Below are 15653 nucleotides of genomic sequence, written 5' to 3'. Positions count from 1 at the left end.
TAGATTGAATTCCATCATTGGAGATACGTTAAAAATTCGAGCAATGTCAAAGACCAAAGGCAAATATAACCAATGAATCGACCATTTATCATATAAAAGGTTACGTGTTTCTGTAACTCAAAAATGTGATGTATACAAGACGTTTTTCGCTACACAAGGTAGCGTGACCTTAAAACAGAAACTGGCGTGACACAAATCGTTTATTCATGAGCGTTGAAACATCATTCCTGTTCCCTTACGGACGCTGGAGCCGGCATTTTCAGAATAGCCACATTTGTTATAGCTATTTTTAGTAAGTCAGACTATAGAAAAGTATGTTATATTTATCTTATACGATATGAAGAATATATTAGGTTTCAAATCAAGTTTATTCAAGTAAAATTCACAACGAAGCGTTTTTGAATCGTCAATATTAAAATACTATCACCGTTTCGGAAAGAAGTCTCCAGCGAGAAGAAACGACAAGAAACTCGCATAGTTGCTCTTTTCAAATAAACAGATTTACAATGCTGTTTTTTTACAATAATTAATGTCCTGTGATGGAACCCGAGCCTAAATCCAGGCGTTTTTTTTTTTCATTATATATACTATAAAAACTACAATTTTTTTTTTAAATATATAAATAAATAGTGCTGAACAAGAAGAATGCGAACCCTAACGTAACTTTTGTCTAAAAAAAATACAATTTTGTAGGTATCAGCAGCAGCTACAAGTTTTAAATAATAAGTTTAAATACTTAGTTTAAATAATAAGTTTCAATTAATAATATTAAATTTTTCAAAATATACCACGAGAAAGGTGAAAATAGCAAAAAGACGTCGTAAATGCACGATTACTTTATTTTTCAGTTTCGCCCTCGATATATCAATAACCATCAACCGAAGGTCAAAAATGCATAGAACCTAAATTGTAGAACGTAAATGAAGCAATAAAAAAGTATCTTATCATAATTTTCGTAACACATCACACAGCCGGGTTATCACAAAAAAAAAAAATTCACCCCTTTTTTCAAGATGGCGGCGACGCACTTGATTCTAAGCCCTTCCTACAAAATATCTAAAATCTGCTTTCTCGCTTCATTTGCATGCATTTCCAGACTATATTAATAGTTTACGTTTATTAAGGACTTTTTTTTCTTTTTTTTTATGATATCGGTAGGCGGACAATATCATAAAAAAACCGGCCACCTGATAGTAAATGGTCACCACTGCTCATAGTCAATGACGTTGTAAGACACATTAACCATTCCTTACATAACCAATGCGTCACCAACCTTGGGAACTAAGATGTTACGTCCCTTGTGCCTGTAGTTACACTGGCTCACTCACCCTTCAAACCGGAATACAACAATACTGAGTACTGCTGTTTGGCGGTAGAATATCTGATGAGTGGCTGGTAACTACCGAGACGGGCTTGCACAAAGCCCTACCACCAAATATATGTTACGATATATATGATATAGACGACACACATATTCCCCATCGACATGATTTCGTATAAAATTATGAAAGCTTTTAACGTAGTTCTAAAGATAACAGAATAACGTCTTTTACTTTTAAACAATGTAAACAGTGTTACAAAGTCTAATAACGGTGGCGAAGAATAATTTAACTTTATAATAAAGTACTAACCGTATACAACGAACATTTTTTATGGTTCTTTTTAAGAGACATTTGACAATGGAGTTGGTTCTCGCGTGCTCTTAATTAAAATATGGTTCATCTGCTACGAGAAAATTACGTTTATTGTGCAGCTGCGCACAATAAAGCCTTCGGTTTTCGAGTTAATTTTTAAATACAATTAGAAGTTAACTGTTTCATTTTATTTTTATGGGAAATATATTGGTACGCCTCTAAAGTTGGTCCGACTCGTACGCCGAGACGACAAACATGACGCTCTCATACATCATACCCCGTATTTCCCCCTGACTTAATTACTGAACTTAAATACCAATATTCACATTCCAAGTCTGTAACGTTTTATTTTAATTTATATTTTTTTAAAATAAAAACAATCAATTAACATGTACTACTTACATTTATTTTACCTTTATTTAAATTCGATAAGTGTATCGCTATCGGTATCGTATCGGCAAAAGGCGTATCGATGCATCCCTGTAAATATATATATATATTACAGTGAGTTTATTTAAATTTTCAAAGCTTCCGGGCGTCCCTGACTGACTTTGTCAATGCCTCTAGCCATTTTCAGGAGATATTACAACACACAAGTTATATGTAAACAAGAGTAAGAACATACAGTACGTGTTCTCTTACTATACAACAAGACGGAAATCGAACATAGAAAGAGAGATCAAACGCAGGGTCAAGGCTACGTTCTTGCCAAGGCACGAGTATCATTAAACTTCCTATCTCAAGATTGATAAGGACATATTTTGTCAGAAAAAAAAAAACAATAAATATTTGGTTCGAGATTAAATTTATAATGAGGACTTCGTTTTCTGTCATATAGTCGCTAGCACGACGAAGCAGTAAATGCTTTTTTTTTGTTTATGATGTTGATTTTATTTTGTCATGACATTGGCGTACATTGCCAATGCGCCACCAACCTTGGAAGCTAAGATATTATGTTCATTGTGCCTGTAGTTATACTGGCCTACTCACCTTTCAAACTGCAATACAAGAATATTAAGTACCTATTACTTTTTAGCGGTAAAATATTTGCTGAGTGGGTGGGTGCCTACCCAAACGGGTTTGTACAAAGCCCTACTACCAAGTAAATCTTAATAGACATAGCATAGTATACCAAAAAAGTTGTTCAATTTATCTATGTCAAAATTGGTATGTACGCAACGTCCACACTATTTATTTTCCATTTAGATCACACGGGAGACATTATTTATTTTCGTTTAACCCATTTTTTATTACAATAAAAGAAAAGTGGGATGGAATACTTAACGTATATAAGTAACTTTATTTTAAATTCGACATGTACCTTCTGACATTAGCACGGTCAAATAAACAATTTTTTAGCTTATATAAAGCTAAAAAATTGTAATTTATTGGTATAGATAAGATGAATTAGGAACATCACACAAGCGCACACATGGATATTAGAAAGTGGGGACTTTGAAAAGTTTGGTCTTTAATTTTCTAGCCTAAATATTTTTATATTATAATTTTAAAAATTATTAAGTTAGAATTGTTTTATTATTATTTATTAATATATCAAAATTAGTGAAGAATTATTATATCGAAAATGTCTTTAATTTTTTTATTCTTTATAACGAAACAGCATTAGTAATACAAGATACATTTGTTCTGAATGTTTTAATTAAATCAAACCAGAGTTGAGTTTACTTAGGCCGGTTTGTACACTTCGAGATACGTGACGCCTAAAAGTTTTTGAGAGCAATCGTCTCTATGTACAAAATGTGGTCCGGAATAATTTATGTAGGCGTTCAGTATTTTGTATGAGATAATTTCAAATTATAATATTTTGTACGGAAGATTCACATTCTGCATCGTATTTTTGTTACTTTTAAATATTTAATAAGAAATTTGACTTTGGCAAACTATGCTGGCAAGCTGGCTATAAAACTCCTCTCCAATGAAATATCTCTTTTGAGCGGACTATCAAGAGATAATCATAACACCACGCCTTATTGCCTGCACTGTTGACAGAAGGGTTGGTTTTTTTTTCCTAAAGGATCGGAATTGCAATCAACGAGAAAAGCTTCTAGCATTCTTGACACCATTCACAGTATAGTATGTTTGTAACTATTTTTAAATATTATTTGTATACAATTCAAGCCCCAATTTTACTATACTAAATTCTCCATTCTTGCTGATAATTTTGACCTGGCAAGTAGCTAAACTCTACTGATGTCATTCACTTTACAATCAAAGCAGTATAGATACGGTATACATATATACAGTAAAAGAACAATAGATATTACCGATCTTAGATCACACGATGATTAGTTAATTATTAATATATATTTAAGAAACTTTTCTTAGGATAGATTGTAAATTTATTTATATATCATCACTTAGATATAAAGTACAAGTACTGAAACAACCTAAATAAATATTGTCTAAACGATTAAAAACGCCTATCATAACATAAATTATATTGAACCTTTTCATACTGCTATATAAAACAGTTAGCGAATCTTGCCATCGCGATGTAGAAATGTCTGCGATTCGACATAACGCCATCTAGTATTAATAAGTTGAAATATTTACATTAATTACGTGTACAATATTACTAAATTAACAAAGGAAAATTAAAGCAAACATGATCAGGAATAATTATCGGATGAAAATCTGCCACATTCAAACATACACCAGACTTTTCAAAAGTAACTATTATGTCATTTTTATAGTAATAATGGTCATCTTTGTCATTCTTGTAAAACAATAAAAATGTATTTGACTTTACCAATAAATACGGTTCTGGCGTATAAACAATTACACAAACAGAAACTATTGCCTAATATCTAATATACTTTTATCCTTTGCTTTATTAACCGTGACAATAAAATTAGACGCAAGAGCTTCTATTACGCTATTATGTTTCAGTTCGTGTAATGAGTTGTCACGGTATATTATTCGTTACTTTTTTTTCCACGGTCATAAATTACAAGGAATGTGATGATGTCTGCTATATCACCCTGAGAGGCCATAAAAGCGGGTGGAATGATAGCAACGACAATATTAGGACGATAACGCACTGAAAATATACGTGATAAGAAACTACATAGCAATAATAATAATCACAGATGTGGGAATTGGGAGGAAGTAAAAACTAATGTCGGTTTTCATTGCGTTTCAAATTCTATTGTTTTATTTAAATATACCATAAAACTGTTTTAAATTGAATAACAATTCAAATGCTGGGAAATGTTTCAACGTATCGTGATGGTATAATAAAATATTTTAACGAACTTCAAGAGTAAGCGGTAACTTCATCGTACTTTTGAAGTTTTGTTCTTTTATTTTGCATGTTACTTTATTACGTTAAGCGTTATCATGGCTACTCTAAATTTACACAGACACACACACACACCTACGCACACAATAAATACGCCAAACAGACGATTGTAGAGCTGGGGATAAAAAAATCAAACAAAAAATTGTCTAAATAATACATATTAATAAACGAACCAAATTTCCGTTTAAATACAACAGCGACAGAAAAATCCAAATTAATTGATTATAAAAAAATTGCGTATACTTTTGTGCGCGCGTTAAATAGTAGTAGGAATTTGATAGCCAACTATAAAACAATTTACATTAAATTTTCTCGACTATATAACAATTAATCTTTTGGGGTTCAATCAACCTGGTTGATACAACGAGAAGAGAAGAGTATAGCCATATATATCGCTCTCTTTCGCAACTAACTTCGTAGTGTCATATCCGTTTAAAAGTAAAATATTTTATTCTTATCGCGTGTAGAAATATAATTGGCATGGCATGTTATGCGGTGGAATGAGGACCATGTTGTGAACAAGATCTTCAGCTTGGATGGGTAAACAGGAAGGGGATGACCAAAGAAACGATGGTTGGATTTTACGAAAGACATGCTGCGCCGACCCCAAAAAAATTGGGATAAGGACAACATTCTCCGGCTCCTCCTGCATGATGTGTAAAAATATAATTTCAATTGATTAATTTTAATCAACGTTTAATTTTCTAAAAGTTCCCGTGACCCCCAAACAGTAGTCATTGTCTCCTTGTCTCAAGTTCTCGTCGGTTCTCGCCTTATTCATTTCATTTGTGTAATCAGTGAAATCCTTGGAACTCAGTATGTTTAGATATTTTTCTGAAATCCGAAAAAATGTATTTTGTATTTTTATTATACAGTAATAAGTTGAAGTATGTACTTAAAGTTGGCAGGTAAGGCAGCAAATGGACCAACCAGTGGTGGTCACCAACGCCCACAGGCATCGGTATTGTAGGACATGTTAACTATTCCTTACATCGTCAACCTTGGTCACTGAGATGTAATGTTAGCGACTCAACCTTCGTTCAAGCCGAAATACAACAGTACTAAGTATTGCTGTTCGGCGGTAGAATAAGAAATGAAGAATGTACGTGGGTATGTAAAGTGGGTAGTAAGAGCCCAGAAAATCTTGCACAAAACCGTACGTAATGTTTATATATTGTGTGGAAATATATACCACCTATTTTTTTATGGCAGGCGAACGGGTAAATGCACCTGATGGTAAGTGGTCACCACCACCCATAAGCATTGTAGATGTAATAAATAACCTTTCTTTAGATCGAATTTGGCAACTAAGATGTTATGTCCCATTTACCTGTTGTTACAGTGAAAATACCCTCCTAATATACTCACCCTTCAAATCAATACCCAAGCAATACTAAGCCAATTGCAGTTTGGAATATATGACGAGTGGGTGGTACCCAGACGGGTACCATCTAGACTTAAATGTGATATGGCGATTGTATAAAATATTTTGTACATTACTCTACTCTAAAAACTTGTAGTATTTGTAATATTTTTTAATATATTCATAAAGTAACAAGAATACGCCTGTTATTGTCCCACTGTTGGGCTTTTTCAACATCTCTCTCATGCGAGTTTGTCGATGCACATTTGTCATAATTTTATTGAAATGAGACACATTTTGGGTTTCCTCAATATGTTTTCCTTCATCGCCGAGCACGTGATAATAAACACAAATTAACCACATTCAAATTCCTTGGTGTTTTCCTGGGCTTGACACTACAATTAACGGTTAAGACTCACGCGTTATAATCACTGGGCCAACTCAGCTCAAAATTTTAATTGAACATAACTTATGGTTAGCAAATCTTCAAAAATAATCTTAAATAAATAATTACAACGGACTTACGGTGAAGTTCGAATAGAGGTTTCTCTTTGCCGCCATAGTCCTCTGGTAAAATATCTTTAGGCACAAAATCATGTAACGTATCAACATTCTTATGTACTACTATTCGTTCAAAGACCTTTGCGCTGAATACTTGTTTAAATATAGATAAGACAATATCCATCGCTTTCGATTCAGACAGAAAGTGCAATCCTTTGATTCTCATGCCATATCCTTCCTAAAAAAAAAATGTTCAAAAGAAATAATTTAATCGCCAAAAATCTTCACATTGAATATATTATTGTTTCAGCAATAAAACCATTTATGAATTTATTTACATTATTTATTAAGAGAGCTTTTTTGTTGAATGACTGCCTCGATGGTCTAGTGGCATCTCGAGGTCCTGAGTTCAAGCCATAGTAGAGTTATAAGGTTTTTCTGTCTGTGTCTGTGTACACACGGGACTCCTGACCTGACTCCTCGGGACCTAAACTCCTTCCACTCCCGTCCGATTATAAAGTTGAGGGAATGATGCACCTGTGTTTGCACCATCCTTGCCCAATTTGCTATTTTTCAACGTCAAATCATCACTATATATTTTGCTATTTTCGGAATTGTATATTTGTGTTAAAGTACCTTCATTACTACCAAGGTTTGTCGTAGATCAGCAACATTCAATGCTTTTACAGCTTCCATTATAGCAGCGTCTTGATAATCAATACAGACCACCATTCCATTGCAGTAATCGTGAGCTTGTAAATATTCACATTGCTGAAATATTTTATATTATTTTACAGATATATTAATTAAACAACATGCAGAAAAATTACACAAAAATACCGTTGGAGGTAACTTCACTGGATTATTTGTGAACAAAATAATAATACACGTAGATAGTTCAGATGGCATATAAAAGGCGCATTAGCATTTTTTTTTTATAAAAGGCACACGCGAATTAAACACCACAAAATTTTCATACGCTTAAATTGTCTTTAGTTAAGTCGATTTGATTGATTTCATTGATTGAGTGGATCTGCGTCTTCATTGAGGTATCGTTACGATGACCTGACAAAATTTTGTGGGGCTGGATTTGATTTGAACCATGATCTCCAGTTTGGGTATTTATGTTTAAATTTGGACATTATTCAGTTGAAAGTGTTAAGTGACGTTTCAAAAGAACCTTCTAGAAGGTTTCTGACATAATGTCGCGCAAGGTTTAACCAATAATTTCTTACCTGACTATCAAGGATTAAGCTTTTATAATTAAAAACCAGTTAATATTTCTAAGTGCACGCTAACATCAGGGTCAATTAAATATGGAGTTAACTGCGATGTATAATTATTACACGAGTAACCGGTTTAAAATGATGTTAAGGTCCAATGATTGCATTTATTTAATTATACAATCAGCAGGCAGACTAGCTGACTAGACTAGAAATTGGCGCTTCAAAGAATATAAGCCCTATAATCTTGGAAGCTAAAATGTTATGTCCTTGTACCTGTAGATGCGCTGATTTAGTCACCCTTTAAACAAAACATAAATGTACAAAGTTTTGTGATTTAGCGGTAGAATATCTAATGACATGGTGATACTACCCAGACGAGATAAAGCCCTACCCACAAAATTTTAGCAAGAACATTAAAACTGCGTATAATACCTTCGTATTAATAACCAAAACAATTCTACTTGACATCAAATATAACACACACATAAATACACACAAATATTATTAATATATTTTATATTTACTATTTTCCTTTGTCAAGTTTATTCTAAGTTTCAGGTATTTAATACGTAAGAGCGAGATCACCTAGCACATAGTTAGGTATTTTGGTAGTGTTACTTCACAAAAATGATTGTAATTATATGCTATATTGATGTATTAATACATTAGAAAAATATACAAAAAAAATACCTTAAAAAAGTAGCGATAAAACTCATTAAATCCATTTTCGAGAACTTTCGCTTGGTTTCTAAACATGAAGACTCTATAATGGTCCTCTGTCAGTTTCGGAAGAAACGCGCCATGTCTAAAAGATTTACATATAAGGTATGATTAGAAACATAATTATAAGAAAACAAAAGCGTATAAATATCTAACTGCTAGCCTATATCATCGTTCTCTCCAAGAGAAGAGTTGGTACCAAGATGCTGCCATTCAGCTTGGTCGATTTTTATATGTACGTTGAGAAATGAGTTAAATGAAAAGTGAAAACTCAGTGGTGTTTCGAACCAGCAATCTTCGCTTAAGATTTACGTGTTCTAATCTCTATGACAACTCAGCGCAAAACTAATTTATCAAAATCGGTTTCTGCTAAATACAGTACTGTAGAATGAACACGTCAAATTAATGAGATAAATACAACAGTATTAGTACTACGTAGTTAACATTTGCGAGGTTTGAAGTTTATTAACAGTTACTCTAGAAACGTAACTATATTTAAGCATTTAACATTAACAATTAAGTAACTATACCATTACGAATAATCATTATACAGTACTCTATCTCCTTCACTCGAATGTAAAATTGCTCGTGATAGAAAGAGAGAAAACGATGTGTTGGGATGTGAACTCTACGCTATATAACGTTTGATGGTAGCTCTAATAATGTTAATTAACCCTCATATAGTTTATTCACGCTGGATATAAAATAAAAGTTTAATACATATATACTTTTATAATGCTCCAGTGTACCAGGACCCCATGGCTTGAATATTTTTAGCAGACAATATCGATCATAAGTATTATGAGTAAGTAATCAGGATGAGCCAAATATAATACATATTATAATACCTCTATTAATAATAATTACAAGTATTTCTGTGCGAATACGTCTGGCGTGTTTTATACCGTTAATCCACAGGGGCTTATGGCGTGACAAAGTCTAACCTTTCTCAAGGATTGGGTAGTCGCAGAGGTTAGGCGTGCAAAGAAATATTTTTTTTCTAAATATAAATAAATATACATTATACATATATGTTTTGGTATGTGATCAAAAAATATATGCATCAATTTATAAAACGCGAGGATCTCGTAAACGAGACGTACCACTGAGATTTATGTGCGTAATTTATATATACATATATTAATATATCTTGCGTTAAGTGAAAGTAACATTTATCTACGTATATATAGTAATGATGACACAAAGAGAGAAATATGTATGTGCCAAAACCGCATTTATAAACAAAGCCGTTAGCTAGTTTCCGATCACTTCGCCTACGTATGAGAGATGGGGGTATTTATTGAGCCCTCACTCCTTTTCTGCTCCCTGGACAACGTATAGGCACAATTTCATGACGCTCGATTGAGTAGTTACGACATGAAAAGAAATGAAGAATTTCGCAATTTCGATGGAACCTGCTTTGCTCATATGAAGGTTTGGTTGGGTATTTATTAAAGAACTAACCGTAACCGCGACTTCGTGCGCGTTTGAATTTAACAAAAATATTATTGTCCTGCTCGCAGGTTTTACTATTACTTATTAATTCTGTATTAGGCAACATTTGAGATATTAAGTCAGAGGCACCCGTGATGCCGGAATGGTGGTATTTGGATATTGCAGTGTGATTTTATTATTATTTTATACATAATTCTAAAATAAAAGTAGCCTCACTTACTCCTTATTAAATCAGCTATCTACCAGTGAAAGCCCCGTCAAAATCAGTCCAGCCGTTCCAGAGATTAGACGGAACAAACAGACCAGACATACAAAAATTGTTAAAAAAAATTTGGTATAAGTACCGTATTTTTTATACATGTAGTAAAAAGCGGTTATTTTAATATTACAAATAGACACACCACTTTTATTATACGTAAAGATATAGATTGTATACTCACAAATCTGTTAGAGATTTAAAATTCTTAACATCGCCGGTTACAAAGAAATGCGGATACAATGTCCTGAATGTGCATAATTTTTCTAATTTAACTTTAGCTCTTTCCACTGAACCTTTACATATAATAATTGTCCTCTCCAAATAGTCTCTAGCTGTAAAAGATAAATTTTCCATTAACAAACATCCTTTGACTATTAATGAACTGTCAAAGCTGTGAACGCTTCGAAGAAAAACGTGCCTATACCCTGTTCAAGTCAGCTTGTTCTTTTGACAGACGGGCTAGTGTTGAGAAACAGAAAATATAACATATATAACAGTCGATGGAACGATGGAATGCGAAATTCAAATTAGAATTCAATGTTTTTTTAACTTATTTTTCTAAAAAGCGTTATACCAGCTAAAGAGACACCAACCACTAGCCAAAGACACGCCAACCAAAACCCCCTGTTCGTAACAATAACTTAACAATGATCTTTAATAAGGATTTTTGTAATCGATATTTTTCGCAGTTACTGCCTGTTATTCGCGTCCCTACCGTCCGACCGGTGTAACATTGTACAAGCGTCTATTATTTTCAGTGTTTCCATTTAAATTTTACTTTGAAGCAATAATATATAATACGCTTGAATCTTTAGCAACTTTTGTTTTGTATATATTTTTTTAAATATTTTTACAATTTTCAAAATCATTAAATTAAGAAAATAATTTTGTTCGTCATTGCAAAGTTATATCGATCAGATAAATTTACATCTGTCAAAAAGATCAAGCTATCATGTACAGGGTAAAACAGTTGGTACCCACACTGACAAAATAGTATGACGTTTAACGAGAATCAAGCGTAGCTATCACACACACCAAGCTAATAAAGTTTACTTGCTCTAGCTCTTTTGTGGTGACAGACTCTTATCTATATATATAAATTCTAACCATACATAATACAAATTTCACAATAAGTTTTCGTTGTGGAAGTCAAATCTTATTAAATAAACTATATAAAAATTTTAGTTTATTTTTATACAGTTACTGTAAGACTGATGTCTTAAGAACATTTGGAACTTTAGAGATTATTTCAAAACGTCTTTCGTTTGCAGACAGTACATGTTGATCCGCATGAAACAAAAGGTCGCAGAGGTCAATGTTATATGCAGGTTTTCTAGTGACGTTTACATTCGATCATGAGATGACTTATGAACATCAATACCTGCACACGAAACAAAAAGTCACTCACGAACTTACCTACTTTTTGTGCACGCGAATAATAAATATCAATATATCAATAGACTTCTCAATCGTAAAGCGTTACCACTAATTTGGTACGTGGACCTTAAAGAACTATCATGCAATTCAATATAAATGTCTTTTATAAATAAATAAATTACGTACAATAAGATGACTTCTACACGAGATCCAATAATCAATTAATATATAATCTATTCCAATGCAAGTAGGAAAAAAGATAAACAAACCATAGATTTACGTATTTCATGCGATTTGCTAATAACTCAGCTATTATTGTGCACTAATGAGAGTTTATGATTAATATATCTTTATTTATAATACAACACTATTACACTTAACTACTTATTTATACTTTAATTTTACTTCCAAAATTTCGATAATAGTTTCATTGACGCTCTCGACCAATGATATCGCGTCAATTTGCCGTCAAATGTTATTACTTTTTTCCTCTTATGGTTGGAATAGAGTATATGAATATTTTGTCATGTATGTTATAGAGCAATACGAAATAGGTTTTACTCATAAGTTTATTTGAATAAAAAATGGAATGCTTCCTAGCCGATGTGTATATTGTGGAATAAAAGGTTCTATATATCTCGCACTAAAAACGAATTATTTACTTTATGAAGGCGAAGGTTTGATAAAATTTGTTGAATTTTATTTCTAATTAATAATGAATATTGTTACAAAACTAATATTAAACGAAATATGTGACGCTACTGTCATAATAACAATTTTCTTAAAAACATAGATCCTTGGTCTCCCAAATTATAAGTCCGTAAGGATCTTTTTAGTAGAATGTAAATTGTCAATATCAACATCAACCGCAAAGCCGGACATAATGTCATAATACAATAAAAATACGATTCTCTATGCTCTATCCCATCGACACAATTCCGAAAAAACACATCATATAACCTCCTAAAACGAAAAAAACGCCAAATAGCCTCTATAACGTCTTACAAGACACGAACGTAAATAGGTACTTTATACTCTGCCTCGTGACGTTTAAGAATATATCATAAAAAAATATGAATCCGTGCAATTAATTTACAAGAGATAACATTGTTATGATTGCGATAATCGTATTATTATGGATCGATATTTTATATCAACAATAATTCTATTTGTATAATAAAAAATCCTCAATAATTTATGACAGCCGAGATGGCCCAGTGGTTAGTACGCGTGCATCTTAACCGATGATTTCGGGATCAAACCCAGGCAGGTACCACTGAATTTTCATGTGCTTAATTTGTGTTTATAATTCATCTCGTGCTCGGCGGTGAAGGAAAACATCGTGAGGAAACCTACATGTGTCTAATTTCAACGAAATTCTGCCACATGTGTATACCACCAATTCGCATTGGAGCAGCGTGGTGGAATATGCTCGAATCCTTCTCCTATAAGAGAGAGGAGGCCTTAACCTAGCAGTGGGAAATTTACAGGCTGTTGATGTTGATGTGTTGATTATAAATATGAGTACGTACATTAAACGGTTCGGTATGTTTTTTTATGATGTTGATACTGGATAGGTTGTTGGGCAATCGTTGATCCCTTACCAACAGGTTCCTATTTGCCGATCTATATATCTATTAATGTAATAAAATATATCTCTTCTAATAATAATACCTTTTATTCGATATCAAAATATAATTTCGTATTTTCCAAGTAATGTTGCCATTAGTTGTGGACATGCCGTATGTCTTTGAAAAATAGCAACTTCTGGATTTCTTGCCGGTTCTTCTCGGTAAAATCTACATTACGAACCGATGGTAGCTTGACTTAATATTGTTAAGTAAAATGACGATTCAAAAATGCTTGTAAGTTGAATAAAGTACATTTCGATTTTTTCTATTTAACACTCATCAAAATATATTGAACGGACAATAATACCTAATTTTATATATTACAAGTTGTCACTTAATAGAAGCTGAACATAAAACAATTATGTTTCTCTACTAAGTTAGGAGTAATAAGGCATTGACAAGCTAGCCAGCCGAGATGAGTCGAGATGGCCCAGTGGTTAGAACGCGTGCATCTTAACCGATGATTTTGGGTTCAAACCCAGGCAGGCACCACTGAAATTTCATGTGCTTAATTTGTGTTTATAATTCATCTCGTGCTCGGCGGTGAAGGAAAACATCGTGAGGAAACCTGCATGTGTCTAATTTCAACGAAATTCTGCCACATGTGTATTCCGCCAACCCGCATTGGAGCAGAGTGGTGGAATATGCTCCAAACCTTCTCCTCAAAGGAGAGGAGTCCTTTATCCCAGCAGTGGGACATTTACGGGCTGCTAATGCTAAAAAAAAGCTAGCCAGCTATATACAGGTGAAATAGTGATTCAATAGACTCACATCCGTGTCACGAAACTCGCAAAATAATCGTTGAATTTACAGTCGAATAAAAATAATACCATCAATTTTTAGTTAAGAATTTTTCAGATACTGCTTAAGATCTTAATTATAAAGAGTTCGATGCTCTACGTAATTATTCTAATAAATTTAAAACTCAGTAGATAAATAACAAACGAGATATGTTTTTTTTTTTAATACATGACCTTGTCATTTTCGACCTTGAATATATTTTTTGTAGGTGATTAGTTATACAGTCTCCATTAAAATACTGAATATTTAAAACAACTTCATACTTTAATCTTTAACTCTTATAATTGTTTGACGATGAAAATAATTAGTATTCAATGGAAATAATTAGTATTTAATTGTAATTACGAAATATAAAACAAACATGTTTGGCAAGATTAAATATTTATTTATGTAATAAATAAATAAATGTTTGTTTATAATAAAATGGTTCCTCTGATGATAAATGGTTACCACCATAGACTGTCGACTCTACCAACCTTTGGAGCTAAGATGTTACATCCCTTGAAGTTACACTGACTCACACCCTTTTAACAGGAACACAATAACGCTAACTGTAGATTATCTGAGGAGTACCTACCGTGATGGAAAAGTACTAAGACCAAATAATAATAATTTATTTACAATGTTAAAAACACTAAAAGTATTTAAGTAAATTTATTTATTTAACATACTCGACAATCAACGGTAGTATAAATTATCAATCAAAATACAATAAATTTTCGTTAATAGTTCTACTGATGATATAATTAAAATTTATATACCTAAAATGTATAAATTGCAATTCTTATATAGCGTATAGTATGTTTCAATATGAGACTACAGCAGACATGATAATAAGTAACTTTATAAGAAAACCCCTTATATATTAAAAAGCGTTTATTTATTAAAATTTAGCTCACCGAAATCTTTTTTCATAAAATGAGGTTGTTTTTCAATCCAGTCATGCAATAGTTGGACAGCTTCCTCAATCCTTCCCGGTGTATCTAAATCATATTGTTTTCTTAAATACTGTATTGTATCCGGGTTGAATTCAAATAAAGAATCCTTTGGTAATAACTCCATACCGTCTCGGTAACTTGTATACGACTAGCTTCACTAGATATTGCTTAGCCGTTATTATACTTAACGTGAACCTAAGTTTCTGGTCCAGGGAAAGCGTAGCGATAAAATATGCGAAGCTTAATTAAAAATGATTCATTGAAACTATCGAGAATTAATTTCTGCTAAACAATATTACCTGAAAGAAACATTCTTGTAATATTTATTAGCGTGTAATATTATTTATTTATTTTGAGTCCTTAAATTTCTGTATATTATGTTTACAATAAAATTTATTAACATTAACGTATTAAATGTATGTTTTA

General features: G+C 32.5%; 1 protein-coding gene across 1 annotated transcript; it reads right to left on the bottom strand.

Annotated features, from left to right (window-relative positions):
- Window positions 1-5635: 5635 nt before the first annotated feature.
- LOC125071766 (alpha-tocopherol transfer protein-like) lies at window positions 5636-15357 on the bottom strand. Its single transcript, XM_047682129.1, has 6 exons — window positions 15189-15357; window positions 10662-10812; window positions 8737-8851; window positions 7457-7591; window positions 6845-7058; window positions 5636-5790 (listed from the first exon to the last, which is right to left on the bottom strand). Exons 1-6 carry the CDS (start codon window positions 15349-15351, stop codon window positions 5642-5644), a joined length of 927 nt encoding a protein of 308 aa, XP_047538085.1. The 5' UTR covers window positions 15352-15357; the 3' UTR covers window positions 5636-5641.
- Between the last annotated feature and the right edge of the window lie 296 nt (window positions 15358-15653).

Source organism: Vanessa atalanta, chromosome 20 (assembly GCF_905147765.1).
Source record: "Vanessa atalanta chromosome 20, ilVanAtal1.2, whole genome shotgun sequence".
Classification (NCBI taxonomy): domain Eukaryota; kingdom Metazoa; phylum Arthropoda; class Insecta; order Lepidoptera; family Nymphalidae; genus Vanessa; species Vanessa atalanta.
Note: the sequence above shows the minus strand (reverse complement) of the source record. Positions and strands in the feature narration are given on the sequence as shown.